Here is a 15,835-nt window from a genome sequence, read left to right on the forward strand (position 1 = left end):
CGTGTTCACCCCATTAATTGTAAGTTATCTTCGACCGCAGGGGACTGCTAACGGGATTAAGGAGGAACGCTGCAGTTTTGCCTTCCGTCAATCGTCCCACCTAAACACGGCACTACCATCGATTGACGCGGCTTTGCGTCAGACGCCGTCCTGGGGTCGGTTTCAAGTAAAAGGTTTAACCAACTCCGAGTCAAACCCTAAACCTTGAGTTGATTTACCCTGATATGGGAAACTCTGCGTTTTGGGTTTCAGAACTGCGGTTTTGAGTTGGTTCAATCGACTCAGTAGGTTGACTGAGTTGAGCACCACCACAGTATGAAGGCAGCATTAATGGAGCCATGATACCACGAGTTACCATGACAACAACAACCACAAACAATCTGTATGCTTAATCCCTATTGAGCTGTGAATATTAATGCAAGCGTACGACGAGTATGAACCCGCAATTAGAAAAACCAACAAACTGCGTGGGAGAAAATTGCTGCAAGTTCCAATATAGTGTTGTCAGTGTAGCGACACGAGGCGTGATGTATGGGTGAGGGCAGTTTAAATATTCTAATGTTGCCAGACAACGCCACCCTGGGAATAGTTTTAAATATGCTCAACCCAGCAAAGAAAAAGGGGAGGCACTCCGGTTCGTCGCAAATGTCGCAATTTACAGTACAAAATGTAATTTTATTCAAATCAATTTGCTGTTTAAAAACAACGATAAAATCCTCAATCTCACCATGTGAGAGCATGTCCACGATGGGGGACGTTAGTTATTTAAGGACGGATGAGGTTATGTACATATTTGATGGACTGTGAAGAAAAACAATAGCGTTCAAACAAGCAGTTATCTGGAAATGACAATGTATCTAATCGGGGCCTCACTATTCTCTCCCGACATGATTAACAACCTGCAAAGTAAAACCGCTTCTTCATCAACAGGATCGTCCAGAAAAGGACGTGCCATGTTCAAGAAAACACTTTAACGTAACAGATCTTATTTTGTTCATATGTGGAAACTGCCCTTGAATCCGCCTGACAGAGTACTTGAATGAATGAGGAAATGAAAGCGCGCTGTGTGATTGGCTGTGCTGCGTTCAGAGGGAGGAGACTGTGAAAGAAACTCAAGGTTTATTGAAGAAACCCTGCTCCCGACCAGGTGATGTCCACAGGCTCAGTTACCATGGTGACTGACTCTGAGCTTTAGTTACCTCCCTTTGTGAAACAGACAAGCCAGAGTTTCCCTCATCTCAGGTTAACAAACTCCACTGAGTTTCCACTAAAGCCGCTTCTTAAAACAGACCCCTGCGGTTGAGTCAGTGAGAAAGCTTAACACAATGTGAAGAAACAATTCAGGATTTGGTCTGTAGGTGGACCTATAAAGTAAAACTAGAGGCCCTCTATGAAGAGTCATGGCACTTAGAAGACCTCTTATTGTAAACAAGAACTCACACGACCAGAGTGATGTTCACATGGGTTGGTAACTGAGGAAAAAATACTATCCATTACACATTTTCAAATGCACCGATGCTGGTGTTTAACTTGCTCTGCAGACACTAAAATATATCAGGGGAACTCGGGAGGAAGTTTAAGAATAGAAATGTAGTCGGGCCAAACGTGTGTGCTGGTGGTTTGAATGTAGGGCGGCACAAAACTAACCTTGCAGTCACGTTGACTTTGAAATCCCATAAAAGTTATTTTTATGGAATTCAGAGCATTAATATATCAGAAAGAAACGATTTTCTTAGTGAAGCGAGAAGATAGATGTGATCACTCCGTCCTGAGCGGTGGCCTCCAGTTTCCCCTCAGTTCAACACTGTCAGCTTTTTTTGCACTTGTCTTTTACACTGTTGGCATGGTTGACAACGGCAGCTTCTAGCCACCGTTCTCTTCTTGTCTGTTTGCGGCCTGTTTCAGTTCTTCTGTGCGAGTAAAATAGACTTTTATCAATTGTGATCATCTTTCGCAGAACCAATCGCTGCTTCATATGTGAAAGAGGAAGGTCACACCCGACAGCGACGCTTTTTTCACACCAAAGTACAGAGGAAAGCGGTAAAAAGAATGATGTCCGGTGTGTGTGTGTGTGTGTGTGTGTGTGTGTGTGTGCCTGCGTGTGTGTGTGTGGTGGGAAGGACTCAGAGCTGCTGTAAGGAGATGAGTGTCAGTTGTCAGCAGTGAATCAGAGAGTGAAGATGAAGCTTCTACTGAGCAGTCTGCTACTCGCCTCCTTCTGTGCTCTCTCATCTTGGAGTGAGTAACAAACACAGAGTAACCTTTGTTTTATAGAAGTATGAAGGGAAAATGTTTGCTGAAGATATCAAAAGTACAGCAGCCTTTTTATGATGACTGTTTGTTTAGATGTACAATCTTGCAAATAACAGTAGACGTTAAACCAACTCGTGTCAACTGTTTGATGCTGTTTAAATTTGTAATCAAAAGGGAATTTGTCAGAAAAAATAAAGTGACCACTATTCTTTTATTGTTGTTGTGACATTACCGCTTTACTCAGTGGTTGACTTGCACAGAAATTGGATTAAATTAGTGGGATTTATTTCAGCGCGGATCTGGATTTTGGTGAAAAGATGAATTTACCTTTCGTTGCTTCTGAAGCAACGTGATGTTTGTGGTGTTATGATGAAGAGCCAAATGATGGATCACCTCGTCGTCTCTTCACAGGTGTTTCATCTGCAGGTGAACCTGCTGTTAGCCAGACCCCTGATGTCTCTGTGGTGGAGGGCGAGACGGCAGAGATCAGCTGCTGCTGGACACTAGAGTATCAAAGCCTGAGAGTTACATGGCTGAAAAATCACACAGAAATAAAGAGTAATAAGATGATGTTCAAGAATTCCTCTCATGGATCACTGTCAGATAAGACCTCTAACTGCTCACACTTGACATTGATGAATGTCACAAGAGACGATTCAGGGAGATACATCTGCGAGGTGACAGTGGAAATACCCAATCTCAACAAGGCTCAAGGAAATGGTACCGTCCTCACAGTTACGGCCAAGGACAACGCAACAGGTACGTTGACACAACACCGGTGGCATTACAGTGTTGCATAAAGGGTTTAACTAATATCTTGTTTGCCAGTGGATGAGCTTGATAATTCTACATCGTCAAAATGAGATGGAAAACAGAGGCCGTATATATTGGACTCAAATACTTGACGTGCTTGTTCTAACACATGGTTTACTTTTTTTTTTAAACAAACATATATTGTCGTTGTTGTAATACTTGTGTGTTTCTTTTACAATGTGGCCATCCAGGTTTGTACAAAAATGTCATCGTTTCTCTGGCTGTGGTGGCTCTGTTGCTCCTCATCGCTCTCGCGTGTGTCTGGTGTCTGCGACGAAGACGAGGTACATGAGAAATATATGATTACCATACGATGCAGATAGTTTTCACTAAACCTGCCTCGGACTCCTGTCCCTTCTTCTTAAAAAAATCTAATTTGTGTGCATGTCAGCATTGAAAAAGTACAATAAATTATTGAATTAAACTACATTTATTGTTTCAGAGAACACACTGTGAAATCAGAATGTAGGAAGGCAATTTTAATATCGGTAAGAGTAGCAAAGTTATTGTTGGAAAGACGTAAATATTCCAGCAGGTGCTTGATTTGAGCGTAAGATTTAAATAAGCGTTTGGCAAAAAAGTGCTTTTAAGATAAAGACACTGACATATTATCACTTTAGTTGCCCATGAGCTGGTAAAAAGATATAATCTAAGTTGCAGGTTGTAAAGAAAATCAACGCAAAAGGTGCAGTTGTGATGACTGAATTTAGCAGTGATAAATATCTTAATTTGCTCCATGGTGAACATATAAATATGTTGAGGAACAGTTATTATTCGTAAAATTGTGGCAGCTGAACTCTTTAAAATAACTGAGAGGACCAGAGAACCGACTCAGACCAAACGGCATCCACTATAATTCTCAGGAATATACAAAAGATGTGTGAGCTGAAATATCTCCTGATTGAACTAAGTCATATTCATGTTTGATATATACATGGGATTCTATCATGCTCTCTTTTCCGCAAGGGCACTTATATTAGGGGGTCTCTTTATAGCAACATAGTTCAACACAAAACATTGTGTAATTTCAGTAAAAATGTATAGGACCAAAAAGTTATCCCTGTGGTTCACCAAGTACAAATGTACTACTAAGAATGACAAATAATTGCTTGTTGCGATAAATTTAAATAACGCTAAAGTGTCTTCTATGTATGTTGTTGCTGCACAGTTTTTTGTTGTTGTTGCAACTAACCGTGTAATTGTTTGTGTGTGTGTGTGTGTCCCACCGACTTAGTGCATGCCACCAGGGTGATCTACGAGGTTCCCCACATTGACTCTGAGGAGGTAGAAATGGACAAACACAGCACCAGCTCATCCAAAGGGTCTTCTCAGTGGGTGAGTTTAATGGCAATCACGGCTACAGAGACAAATACTGTGTGTTGAGTAAGAATAACAGTAACAAACGAACAGTCTCCCATTTTTGTTCAGTTTGGTGGATCTGGTGTCACATAGTTTGACAAACAACCTTTGAATGTGATCTCGTTTCGCCTTGTATGGTCCCCGTCATCAACAATATGCGTCACTATTTATGCAACTGAAGTGGAGTTTTGACCATGCAGACGGATTAGCAACCATTAAACAACTGTCACTAGCATCAAAATCTTTGGTTAGTGCCTGTTCGGATCTCTGAATCCATATTTTAAAAGCGTAGAACTAAAGCTCTACAGAACACCAACAATAAACTTTTAAAGGGTACTCATGTGGACTTTAAATACTTTCAATATTTTACTAACAGTTATGTTATATTCAACTGCATTGTGTTATCAGGGTTTCTGGATCACATTTTAGCTGAAATAAATGTTTTCCCGATTGGCAGCTTTGGCGGGAACTTCCACTGTTGACTCACTATTATGAAATATTACTTCCCTTTTGAGCAATCATGTCTGCCAATCAGTCTACTCAGCATTATATTGTGACATTAACAAAGGACTTTGACGGAAGTTGATATACTAGTACATTCCCCTGATAACGTATATTGCAGGCTTGCCTAATGACTGTTTTTATGTATTTCTCTCTTTCAGTGTCAGGTACCAGTGTATGAATCCTTCGATTACTTTGAACGTGTCGAGACCAAAGAAAGTGGATGAAGATGTGCTGACCAGGGAAATATTCCCATCTTCGACTAGTTTTGATTCTGCTTTTCAGCATGTATATAATGTACATCATTTTACTCGCATTTACTTGAATTATGGACTTTTGTATATTAGGATTTTATATGAATGTAAATATTTGATATTTTTCTATAAACTCAGTTCTTTCCATTTTTGTGGTCTAAGTCAATTTCATCATGACAGTTTTGGACAGGCTTACTTGCATGATTGCTTTTGTTTTCCCTTCATGGCACTGCAAGCTGTAGTCGGTGGTCTGCAATAGGAAGTGTGATTCTGTAGACGTAGGTTTCACAATGACTTCCAATCTTGAGAAGGACGCAGGGTGGAAACTGTTGCCACAGACTTGCACATAAAAAGGTCAATGACAGGAAGTGGAAACATCTCCTGCGTGGTCGTTTCTCCCTGGCCTCGACACTCAATACAGAGCTTCTACAATATTAAATCCTGAGTAGCTAACTTATTGTAAATACATTAGGTCAAGACCATGTTTTACTGATCATTCACCTCTAAAATGTGCGTGCTCTGCATTTCAGGTTACGTGTTGATTTTTGAGAAGTTTGCTGTGACCATGTTGGTAAAGAAGCCCGTTGACATAATTGAAACCACAATTGCATAATTACAATATGTTGCTCACACGAACCACACAGAAAAAGTCTAAGACAAGATTGTCCTCTTCTCTCTTAGGATAAAAATCAATAAAGAAATGATCATGATTCAAATGAAAGGATTTCCCAACTAATCAGAATAATACAAATCTGGGCAATTTGAGGCAAAACAAAAGTTACATTTCTAAAAGCTAATATGCTAGACATACAGTTGTGGTCAAAAGTTTACATGCACTTGTCAAGAACATAATGTCATGGCTCTCTTGAGTTTCCAGTTATTTCTACATCTCTGATTTTTCAGAGGGTGATTGGAACAGATACTTCTTTGTCACAAAAAACATTCCTGAAGTTTGGTTCTTTTATGCCTTTATTATGGGTTAACAGAAAAAGTGACAAAATCTGCTCGGTCAAAGATATACATACAACACCACGAATTAGCAATTTTGGTGACTTAGACAGTTGCATCAATGAAATGAGCTTCATAGCATGGCCTCTCTTCTTGTGAGTGATTATGAGTGACTACAGCTGGTGACGTCTCTGAGGCCATTTAAATAGGGCTCATTGGATACAAACATCCACAAACGCTACAATGGGAAAGTCAAAGAAGCTCAAAATGGATCTGAAAAAGCAAATCATTGCCTTGAACAAGTCAGGAAAGTCACTTTGAGCCATTTCAAAGCAGCTGCAGGTTCCAACAGCAACAGTGCAAGCAATTGTTTTAGTATAAAGTGGCACTGTTTTGTCCCTGTCATGATCAGGAAGAAAATCACCTGCTGCTGAGAGAAAATTGGTCAGGAGGGTGAAGAGTCAACTGAGAACCACCAAAAAGCAGATCTGCCAAGAATTTGAATTTGGTGTCAGTGTCCAGTGGCTGCCGTGCAAGAAGGAAGCTCTTGCTCAAAAAGCGGCACCTTAATGCTCGACTGAAGTTTGCTGCTGATCACATGGACAAAGAAGACCTTCTGAAGGAACGTTCTGTGGTCAGACGAAACAAAAATTGAGCGGTTTGGCCACAATGCCCAGCAATGTTTGGAGGCGAAAAGGTGAAGCCTTTAGCCCCAAGAACACGCCTAATAATGGGCTGCAGTTGTGTTGACAATTGGAGCCAACACCCAAATAACACACTTAAACAAATGTCAGCTGACTTTTTTTTTCCCCCCCACTATCACTAAGGTATAAAAATACTCCTCCCAGTACTTTCACATCTACTGCTGTGTTCATCTGTGTTTGTACCGTTTTTCCATATTCATGGAAATCATCAGCCATGCTGATGAAGACCTTTGATACATATGCTGCTGGCGAGGGCAGTAAGGACACCCTAAGCAAAGCCGAGGTCAAGACCTTGCTGGAAAAGGAGCTGCCTGGACTGCTGAAGGTACCGTACACAGAATTGTGCTGTACTGAATTAGACGTCTTACGGTATTCATTGCCTCAAGCTGTCATGGTGTGGTTCACTTCCTGTCCTATTTTGTAGTTTTCTGCCACTCGTGTCCCCGGTTAACTTCACTTCCTGCCTTGTCCCGTCATCCCCTGATTGTCTAATAGTTTCCACCTGTGTCCATTCACCTGCACCTCCCTAGTGTATTTAAGCCGTGTGTCACTTGTTGCGTCATTGTCTATCGTCGTGGATGTTTCTTGTCAATCTTTCTGGATGTTTCTTGGTCCCTGCCTGTATTTTTGCCACGGTTCCTGTGTGCCCTTTTGCCCCTTGGCCTTTGCTTTTGCCTTCTGACTATTAAAGTCTTTTGTTTTCTAAGACGTCTGCGTTTGAGTCCTGCCTCCTCCATCCATCCCTGACACCAGCCCCGCAACTTTTTTTTATTTTTTTTAAACACTGCAAATATTCCTAAAGGAATTTAGCCTAACACCGGACTTCTAATTTTTGTGAAATTAATGGCCTCAAATTGTTTGTGTCCACCAGTTTTGGTGGCAAGAACACCATGGCTACCATCAAGCACGGTGGTAGCATTATGCTGTTTTGCTGCCAATGGAACTGGTGCTTTACAGAGTAAATGGGATAAGGGGGATTACCTTATTCAAGATAACTTAAAATCATCAGCCCGATGGTTAGGTCTTGGGCGTTTGGTGTTTCAACATGACTCCAAACACACATCAAAACTGGTAATAGAATGGCCAAATCAGGCTAGAATTAGGGTTTTAGAATGGCCTTCCCAAAGTCCTGACTTAAATCCCATTGAGAACATCAGGAAACATTTATTTACCAAAATATGCCAAACATACAAGGAATTTGTCTTGGCGGTTAGTGCGCGACAGTAGACAGACAAGACAGCAGTGCACAAGTAATAAAATAAAGTGAAATGTTAATGCAATGGGTTAGTATAAAACAAGGGAATACAGTTAAAAATGTTAAATATTAAAGTTAAAAAGAAAAATATTAAGCATAAAGTGCACTAACGAACAAGTGACTAACATGTGGACAATGCTGAAGAAACAAATCCATGTCAGAAAGCCATCAAATTTACCTGAACTGCACCATTCTGTCAAGAGAAGTGGTCAAAGATTCAACAAGAAGCTTGCCAGAAGCTTGTGGATGGCTACCAAAAGCGCCTAATTGAAGTGAAAATGGCCACGGGACATGTAACCAAATATTAGCACTGCTGTAGGTATATTTATGACCCAGCAGACTTGATCACTTTTTCTGTTAACCCATAATAGTCATAAAAGAGGAACAGATATTTCTATCAGATAAAAATCAGACTTGTAGAAATAACCGGAAACTCGAGAGCCACGACATTATGTTCTTTACAAGTGCATGTAAACTTTTGCCCACAACTGTTACCTTTTGGCACATGCTTATATTTAATATCTGGGGGACATCAGTCACAGATTAGCCTACGCTGCAGAGCAGTAGTTTACATTTCGGCTACAATGAGTAGTAGTTGTTGTATTCAAAAATGAAGAAACGGACAGGTTATCGCAGATCAAAAGGTTAAAATCAAATGTACAAATAAAAGCTGGTGTTGTGGTAAAAAGAACATCTCAGCTGAGGAGCTTCTGACCATCCCTAGTGCCCGTCTGTCGCCTCCACCAGTGAACTCGAGAACAATGGTTCCTATAGGTATTTATAACAATGCTTAAAGGTGTGACAGTTAGTGTCCACACCTCTGGGAGTGGTCTTCTGGTGAGTTCAATGTAACTCAGATTTCGAATGACCCTTAGTCAATATCAGTTGTTGTGCAAGTATTACATGCATGCATTCCAGTTGATTACATTACATCAAATACAATCATAGCTGTACATTGATGTTATTCTATTACAGTTGCAGAATTACCGTAGTTTTACAATATTGTCATTACTTTTTTGATTACACAGTTTAAGAATCATGGCTGTATTCTGGTGTACACTATATGCATTTTTATTAATTTTATGAACCGGGTCGTCCATTTATTTCTAATATCCTACATAGTGTATATAACCTTTGGGACAAGGGTGATCTTCGTTTCACAGGTCCACACATCTGTGCTTTGAGAGGAATGAATAATATAAATAGTAGCTTATGGGTGCATAACCCGTTTGTCAATACACATTTAACCCAATGCGTCAGCCATTGCCAGACTGAGTGTTGAAGGCTGCAGAAAGACACTCCTTCGCTCATAGAAACCGACACTACCTTTTACCTTTCGTATCAGCTGTACACTCAGGAGACTTTTTTTCTTTTTTTTTCACAAGCACAAATGGTGTTCACCACCCCTTTGCACGCGTCCACATTGTAGTCACTTGCACACATTCACATTGCACATTGCTGAAACCAGTTTTTCTCAGCTTCTGACAAGAAGCCGTCACAAGAACTTTAGTGTAACGTGCTATTTAAACATGTCTGGAAAGCTTGAGTAGCACTGAATAGGATAAACGTTTTAGAGGTTAGAAATCACCATGAAACTAATGATCACTTAAATAGATGATATTGCTTTTCACATTTCCTCAGTTTCCTGGGGTTTTGTAGTTTCCTGCCGCTTGTGTTTTCGGATTAACTTAATTTGGTGTGTTTTCCCCTGTGAGTTTGCTTGTCTGCCATGTCCCTGACTGCTTCCTCCTGTGTCCAATCACCTGCACCTCCTCAGTGTATTTAAACCAGGTGTGTCCTTTGTCTCCTTGTTGGATTGTCTGTTTGAATTTGAGTGCATTTTCACAACAAAAAACAGGATAGGCTCCAAACTGGATTGATAAAGTTAGATACCTGAAAGTATCTATCTGTAAAAACAGAACCTAGATCGGACCAAAGCTGAAATGTTTGCATGCTAGTGCCACTGAAGCACTCGGTCTCTTGATGTCTTTTGATGAAACAGCCTTTAAGACAAATCATGAAATTCCGTAGATTTTGCACAAATAAAGATGTACAACAACATACTATTGGATATCATAATGAAACTATCTGACGAAAATAGACACTATATTAAAATTAACATTTTATTTCAACCAGTAAAGATCTCAAAGTTGACCAGAAGATGAAAGATGCTTTTGCCTGTTGTTTAAAATCTTTAATAATCACATTATGTTTTGTTGGAGTCCAACTGCGGTTAAATAATGGATATGCACTTTGATACGGTTTACTCCTCAATGTGTTCAATGTTTTATTTATTTCAACCAAAGCTGTGCTGCAGCCAAGTTGCTTACTGCTCCACCTTCATACTGTGTGTTGTAACAGAGCACTGTTTCCAGGAAACCAGAAAAGCGAACATGTTTGCTCATGTGCTTTTACACAGTTCAAACGTTCCTCTCGTGGTTGTCCAGTATGCAGGCACAACAACAAAGCACAGGTGATGTTTCAAAGGGTGTCCTGGTAATGATACCCAAAGAAAACAAACTCCAAAGAATAGGGCTAGAGCTTTGTCCAGGATGGAAAAAAAGAGGATCAATTGTGGTTGATTTTATGAAAAGGCCTCCGCTGAATGACTAAAGCTCCATGTTGGAGGTGAGGTAATATGTACATTGGGCGTTTTTGGGCTGCAGTTGTGTTGACAATTGGAGCCAACACCCAAATCACACACTTAAACCAATGTCAGCTGACCTTTTTTTTTTTTCTTTTTTTCCACCATCTTTCCAAAGGTATAAAAAGACTTCTCCCAGTACCTGCACATCTACTGCTCTGTTCATCTGTGTTTGGACCATTTTTCCATATTCAACCCCCATCTACGCAGCAACCATGACCCAGCTAGAGACAGCCATGGCCATGCTGATGAAGACCTTTGATACATATGCTGCTGGCGAGGGCAGTAAGGACACCCTAAGCAAAGCCGAGGTCAAGACCTTGCTGGAGAAGGAGCTGCCTGGACTGCTGAAGGTACCGTACACAGAACTGTGCTGTACTGAATGAGACGTCTTACGGTATTTATTGCCTCCAGCCCAGTCAGACTTTTTTTTTTAAACACTGCTAATATTCCTAAATGAATTCCACCTAAAACAGGTTTTCTAAATTACTGGCCTCAAATGGTTTGTCTCCACCAGTTTTGGTGGCTACTTAATAATATTAAGTAGATTAGCTCAAGTAGCTTTGGTAATGCTGGCATTTTGCAGCTGTCCATTTACAGATTTATTGACTAGTTTGAAAGGTTTCTGCTCTCACTGCGTCATGCCTCAACTTATCTGCTCCCTTTATCATTGAGCATGAATCATACAATCTTGAAAGGAGGGGCATATATACAAAGCCATTAGAAAACCCAAGCAATCCTCCTCCGTGGTTCTTTTTTTTCTAATATCTGTTTGTTTTGACTTAATCACTGTTAGTATTTTCTTTGGTATTTTTAATAATATACAATTGTATGTTCTTGACTGATCTCAAGTATTTATTTGCTCAATTGACAAGACAACTCAATGGTCTGTGTGTGTCTGCGGTTTATTAGTGTTCATTGAACCACCATGAGAATCGGCACAAACGGGACCACGTGCATTCAGCAGTTTTCTGTAATATTTTAAGCGAAACCATCAGTATTCATTTTCATTCCTTTGTCTGCGCAGTCGGCGAAGAACCCAGGCGAGGTTGACAAGCTGTTCAAAAGTCTGGATTTTAATGGAGACTCAGAGGTGGACTTCAGTGAATTCGTGGTGATGGTAGCTGCTCTCACATGCGCCTGCCACGACCGCGGCTCCAAGAAGTGAGCCCTGTGGCGTGGCCCGGAAAACCGCCACGGCCGTTTCTTCTAAACTAATCTATGACTGGTTTCTGTAACAACTGAATAAAGCGATTTATTTACCTGTGCTTGGCTTGTCTTAATGTGTGTCCAACGTGAAGTTACCAGGTCCTTTTAGGGAATACGTAGGTGACCATATACTCCAATAATACCACTAAGGTATTGTAAAAAAGAAAACACAATTTGAATGACCAAAGTGTAAATTGTGGTCTTTAAAATTAGATATTTTTCTTTGGATGGAGAAGTAGTAGATATCCATGTTATGGTTTTAATTCTTACTGTCACAATAAAATACTACAACACAAAGCCTTTTTTTCTTTTCTTTTTTTTACCGAAACTTTACAATAAACATATCAACCTATATAAACATATAAATCACATGTGCAACTGACTTCAAAGAGAATTCAAAGCGACACTCCATAAACTATGTCGCAATGTGCTTCTGCAGTAGCAGAGACCACGTGTCCTGTGAGTGCGACAGGAAATGTTTTTTAGGTGGTCAGACGTCCTCGCTGTGTCAACTAGAACACACGTATACTGTACACACAGCTGCCTCTTCCTAAAGGGTAGAGTACATACTTTACTCGTAACTTCAAAGTGTTTGATAAAGAGAATGTGTGTCTCTCTGGTGAGTATTAAAAAAAATTAATAGCAACGTAAATGTCCTTTCAAGACATGAATACAATAGTGTAATAAGCTATGTTGGGATACATATGAGATGACTAATAAAGGTTGCTTTGTGTACATGGCCTGGGAGTGACAGCATCATGGACAACACACACACACACACACAGTACATAGATAATGACAAGACAGGGGGGAAAATACCAAAGATCTCAGCCCCCCAAGAATCCCCTGTATTGCCCACACTGTTGCTGAATGATAATTCACAGATAGCTAAAAATGTGTATTTAAACTATAAAGAAAGATATCAGAAATATCTCATTTACTGATGTTCAGGGTCAGGCTGTTGATGCTCTACCACCTGCCTTTGTGATCTCGCTCTCGGGAACTTCGATGGCTTTGCTGCCTGCCTTGAAGTCTACACATGCTTCCGAGCCGCGTTACACCTGCACAGACATTTTGGGGGGCAGGTGCTCAAACCAAAACAAAATGGCACCCATCGCCAAATTGATTCATTAAATTAAAAATAATAATTAAATTAAAATATAGCAGGATATTTTCAACTTACATATTTATTTTTGTTAACAAACTAACTCAAATTGAATAAATAAATGAATAACAGGCAAAAACAGACAAAACTTAAGCAATAAGGTATAAGAGGCTGTACTTTATCATCAATAGTGTTACAGTTCGAGGGTGTTGCGACATATCACATGTATTTCCAGTTCCATTTGTTGATGATCAGCTAGAACAGGGGTCTCAAACTCCGGCTCGCGGGCCATATCCGGCCCGCCGGGGGGTACCGACTTTGCCCCCCCCCCCGTCGACCGTACCGTTCGCCGGTCGGACCGTCAGCGCCGTCAACCGTGATGGTCCGGCCCGCGTTCGGTGGAGGTGAGCTGCATCGGGCTCGCACCTGGTTTGAGTTTGGGACACCTGAGCGAGGAGATCAACATTCATTTGTGCATCGTCTGAAAACATACCAGGCCTCCGTGCAAGATGTCGCACCACCTCATTCATTCACAACACTCATGACGTCCACCTGAAATGTGTCCTAAAGCCGAGCATTTGCGGCGTTTCCGGTCTTTTTCCAGTGATCGCCACTGAGCTAAAAACTGAAATAACAACTAACAGGCTGTTGTTGCTGGGAGGAGGAGGAGGAGGAGGAGGAAGAAGAGGAGGAGGACGAGGAGGAAGATCTCATCACTGGGGGTCTATCTGTGCACGGGCCTGTTCAGGGCGCTTGGTGGTTGGATTGTAACGGATCCGGTATATGAAAAGACGTGCATCTTCTTGCTGGTGAAATTACTGCTTTATTTTTTTCCTTTCGTCAAAACAACCTCATTAAACTCCACGGTAAAATACCACCGTAAGAGCTTTTTGCCCTTTTTCATACGGGTCCATTAAACTACTACAATTTCAAGAATAAATTTGCATCTGTCCATAACAAGATCCGTACATTCGCAAATAAACATTCACTTTTTACCTTTCAAATGAAGTCATTCCTTTTCCGGAAGCTCTATGGGGTTATTTACGTGGATTGTTCCGTGGACCAAAAGCAGCTGATGTTGTCCTCTTGTTGTGGCACGCAGGCTCTGTGGCGCCTCTCAGAGGGCAGAGGACAATCTGCAGTGGTGTTACTTTTATTTGACTCTGGAGGTATGTGAGATACTTGAAGCCACTCCTTGGATTACATGAGTTTCTTTTTTTAAACAAATTCAAATTTGGCATCCCTGCAAAAATCATTTTATCCTTTTATTCATTGAGTTCATAAACTGAATGTTATATTCAGTACTTTATTACATTTTATTATCTTAAAAACCTTTAGCGTAGCAGCACTGCTGCTAAAAAAGCGTCCACGAAGTTCAACCCACACAAAGCTTTGTGTTGTTTTAGTGTCAACAGTTCAAGAAATCACACACTGATGGCACACGGAAGCTTTCCCACAAGGCTCAGCACTGTTCACAGTGGGGAGCACGGTCGTCCTCCAATCAGAGGGTTGTCGGTTTGATCCCAGGCTCTGCTAACCCGCATGTTGATGTGTCCTTGCACACACGGTGCACACACCCCAACGTTGCTCCTGTAGCTGCGACTACAGTGTGTCAGTTACTGATGTGCAGGTGTCACTGTGTATGGTTCTCCTGTCATCAGTGTATGAATGGGTGTGAATGGGTGAATGATGTCATGTAGTCTTAAAGCGCTTTGAGTGGTCAGAAGAGTAGAAAAGCGCTATGCAGTACAGTCCATTTACCATTTATGGTGAATCACCATTGTGAGGCCGATGACAGTTCATATTGTCTGCAGACTGCATAAAAAAACATATGACATTAATTTTGGTTAATTGGCAACATTTTTTTTTCATTAGATCGTTCAGAATAATTTCAAATGATTAAAGTGTGCGTCATTGGTTGGACTAAAGAAATATTGTTAAAGGTGTAATGACAGCAGCATTCATTTGATTGACTAATGGAGGAAGTAATCATCAGATGAAATCCATAATGAAAAAAGCCTCATCATACATCAAGAGTCCTACTTTCACTGTCGGGATTATAAAAAATACAATGATGTCACAGATGTGAACACCTCCACCGCTGGTCTAAGGTGGTCTTCCTCTTCATCCTGCTGCGATGCCTCGTGTCTCAAGGTCGGGTCAGCACTCTATTAGCCCACCAGGATGCGATGGCCAAGGGACACGCTTCTCCCAGCTTACAGAACGCCAGTTCTGCCCTCCAGCGACAGCTGACTCCCCCCTTTGACATCCCGAGGTCACTCGTGCGTGAAGTGCAGAGCATCATTTTCATCACAAGTGTACCAGGCTTCACAGCCATGCTTATCCGGGGACAGAGGTTCCTCACCTCTTTGCTGCGGTTGTTTTCGACGGTGCAGGCTGAGAAGGCCTCACAGGGCTTTGTGTGCAGCACGGGATGGCCTGTAATCGGCTTGCAGGGTCATCAAGCTCAGACTCCCCTCTCTCGCTCTCTCTCTGTCCGGGGCATTAAAAGGGCTTATGAGGATTAGGTATCCAGGGAGGAGGAGGATGTGGCTCCCCAGTCAGGAGGTTCAGGTGGGAAGAGAAAGTGTGGTGGTGGTGTGAGGACTTGACTGTGCTTGTTTTTGGTGCGTGCAATACTGTATTTTTAATCATTATTTATTGTATAAAATGCCCCTATTGTATTATTTTGAAATGAAAAAATACAAGCAAAAGTATATGACATTATATTGCTTATTTGAGGAATTGCCAACACATTCAGCTGTGTATCTCATTATGTCATAACAAGTG

The 15,835-nt window shown here is 41.1% G+C and overlaps 2 protein-coding genes and 1 long non-coding RNA gene across 5 annotated transcripts; 2 read left to right on the forward strand and 1 right to left on the reverse strand.

The window, feature by feature from the left end:
- The first annotated feature begins 2,076 nt into the window (after window positions 1-2,076).
- On the forward strand, window positions 2,077-5,327 carry LOC120821731 (uncharacterized). 2 transcript variants are annotated; one of them, XM_078105713.1, is made up of 5 exons: window positions 2,077-2,238; window positions 2,665-3,012; window positions 3,258-3,350; window positions 4,301-4,401; window positions 5,088-5,327. In XM_078105713.1, the coding sequence occupies exons 1-5, from the start codon at window positions 2,181-2,183 to the stop codon at window positions 5,151-5,153; spliced, it is 666 nt and encodes a 221-aa protein (XP_077961839.1). In that variant the 5' UTR covers window positions 2,077-2,180; the 3' UTR covers window positions 5,154-5,327. The 2 variants fall into 2 exon arrangements, with proteins under 2 accessions (XP_077961839.1, XP_077961840.1); XM_078105714.1 differs by lacking the exon at window positions 3,258-3,350.
- Window positions 5,328-6,983: 1,656 nt separating this feature from the next.
- Window positions 6,984-11,999, forward strand: LOC120821734 (protein S100-P). Of its 2 annotated transcripts, none has more exons than XM_078105721.1 (3): window positions 6,984-7,157; window positions 10,850-11,084; window positions 11,759-11,999. In XM_078105721.1, the coding sequence occupies exons 2-3, from the start codon at window positions 10,947-10,949 to the stop codon at window positions 11,897-11,899; spliced, it is 279 nt and encodes a 92-aa protein (XP_077961847.1). In that variant the 5' UTR covers window positions 6,984-7,157; window positions 10,850-10,946; the 3' UTR covers window positions 11,900-11,999. The 2 variants fall into 2 exon arrangements, with proteins under 2 accessions (XP_077961847.1, XP_077961846.1); XM_078105720.1 differs by lacking the exon at window positions 6,984-7,157 and adding an exon at window positions 10,678-10,715.
- A 1,203-nt stretch (window positions 12,000-13,202) lies between these two features.
- LOC144410240 (uncharacterized) lies at window positions 13,203-14,183 on the reverse strand. The gene is made up of 2 exons (XR_013468183.1): window positions 14,042-14,183; window positions 13,203-13,491 (listed from the first exon to the last, which is right to left on the reverse strand). It is a non-coding gene; the product is annotated as an uncharacterized LOC144410240 (long non-coding RNA).
- Window positions 14,184-15,835: the final 1,652 nt, after the last annotated feature.

This window comes from Gasterosteus aculeatus, chromosome 7 (genome assembly GCF_964276395.1).
Source record: "Gasterosteus aculeatus chromosome 7, fGasAcu3.hap1.1, whole genome shotgun sequence".
Classification (NCBI taxonomy): Eukaryota; Metazoa; Chordata; class Actinopteri; order Perciformes; family Gasterosteidae; genus Gasterosteus; species Gasterosteus aculeatus.

Excerpts from the sequence above, each read along its gene's own strand:
- LOC120821734 (XM_078105720.1), top strand. The coding sequence starts at position 10,693 with ATGACTAAAGCTCCATGTTGGAG. Across the intron at positions 10,716-10,849 it reads ACTAAAGCTCCATGTTGGAG|GTATAAAAAGACTTCTCCCA; the intron begins GTGAGGTAATAT and ends ATCTTTCCAAAG. Across the intron at positions 11,085-11,758 it reads AGCTGCCTGGACTGCTGAAG|TCGGCGAAGAACCCAGGCGA; the intron begins GTACCGTACACA and ends TTGTCTGCGCAG.
- LOC120821731 (XM_078105713.1), top strand. The coding sequence starts at position 2,181 with ATGAAGCTTCTACTGAGCAGTCTGCTACTCGCCTCCTTCTGTGCTCTC. Across the intron at positions 2,239-2,664 it reads CTGTGCTCTCTCATCTTGGA|GTGTTTCATCTGCAGGTGAA; the intron begins GTGAGTAACAAA and ends GTCTCTTCACAG. Across the intron at positions 3,351-4,300 it reads GTGTCTGCGACGAAGACGAG|TGCATGCCACCAGGGTGATC; the intron begins GTACATGAGAAA and ends CCACCGACTTAG.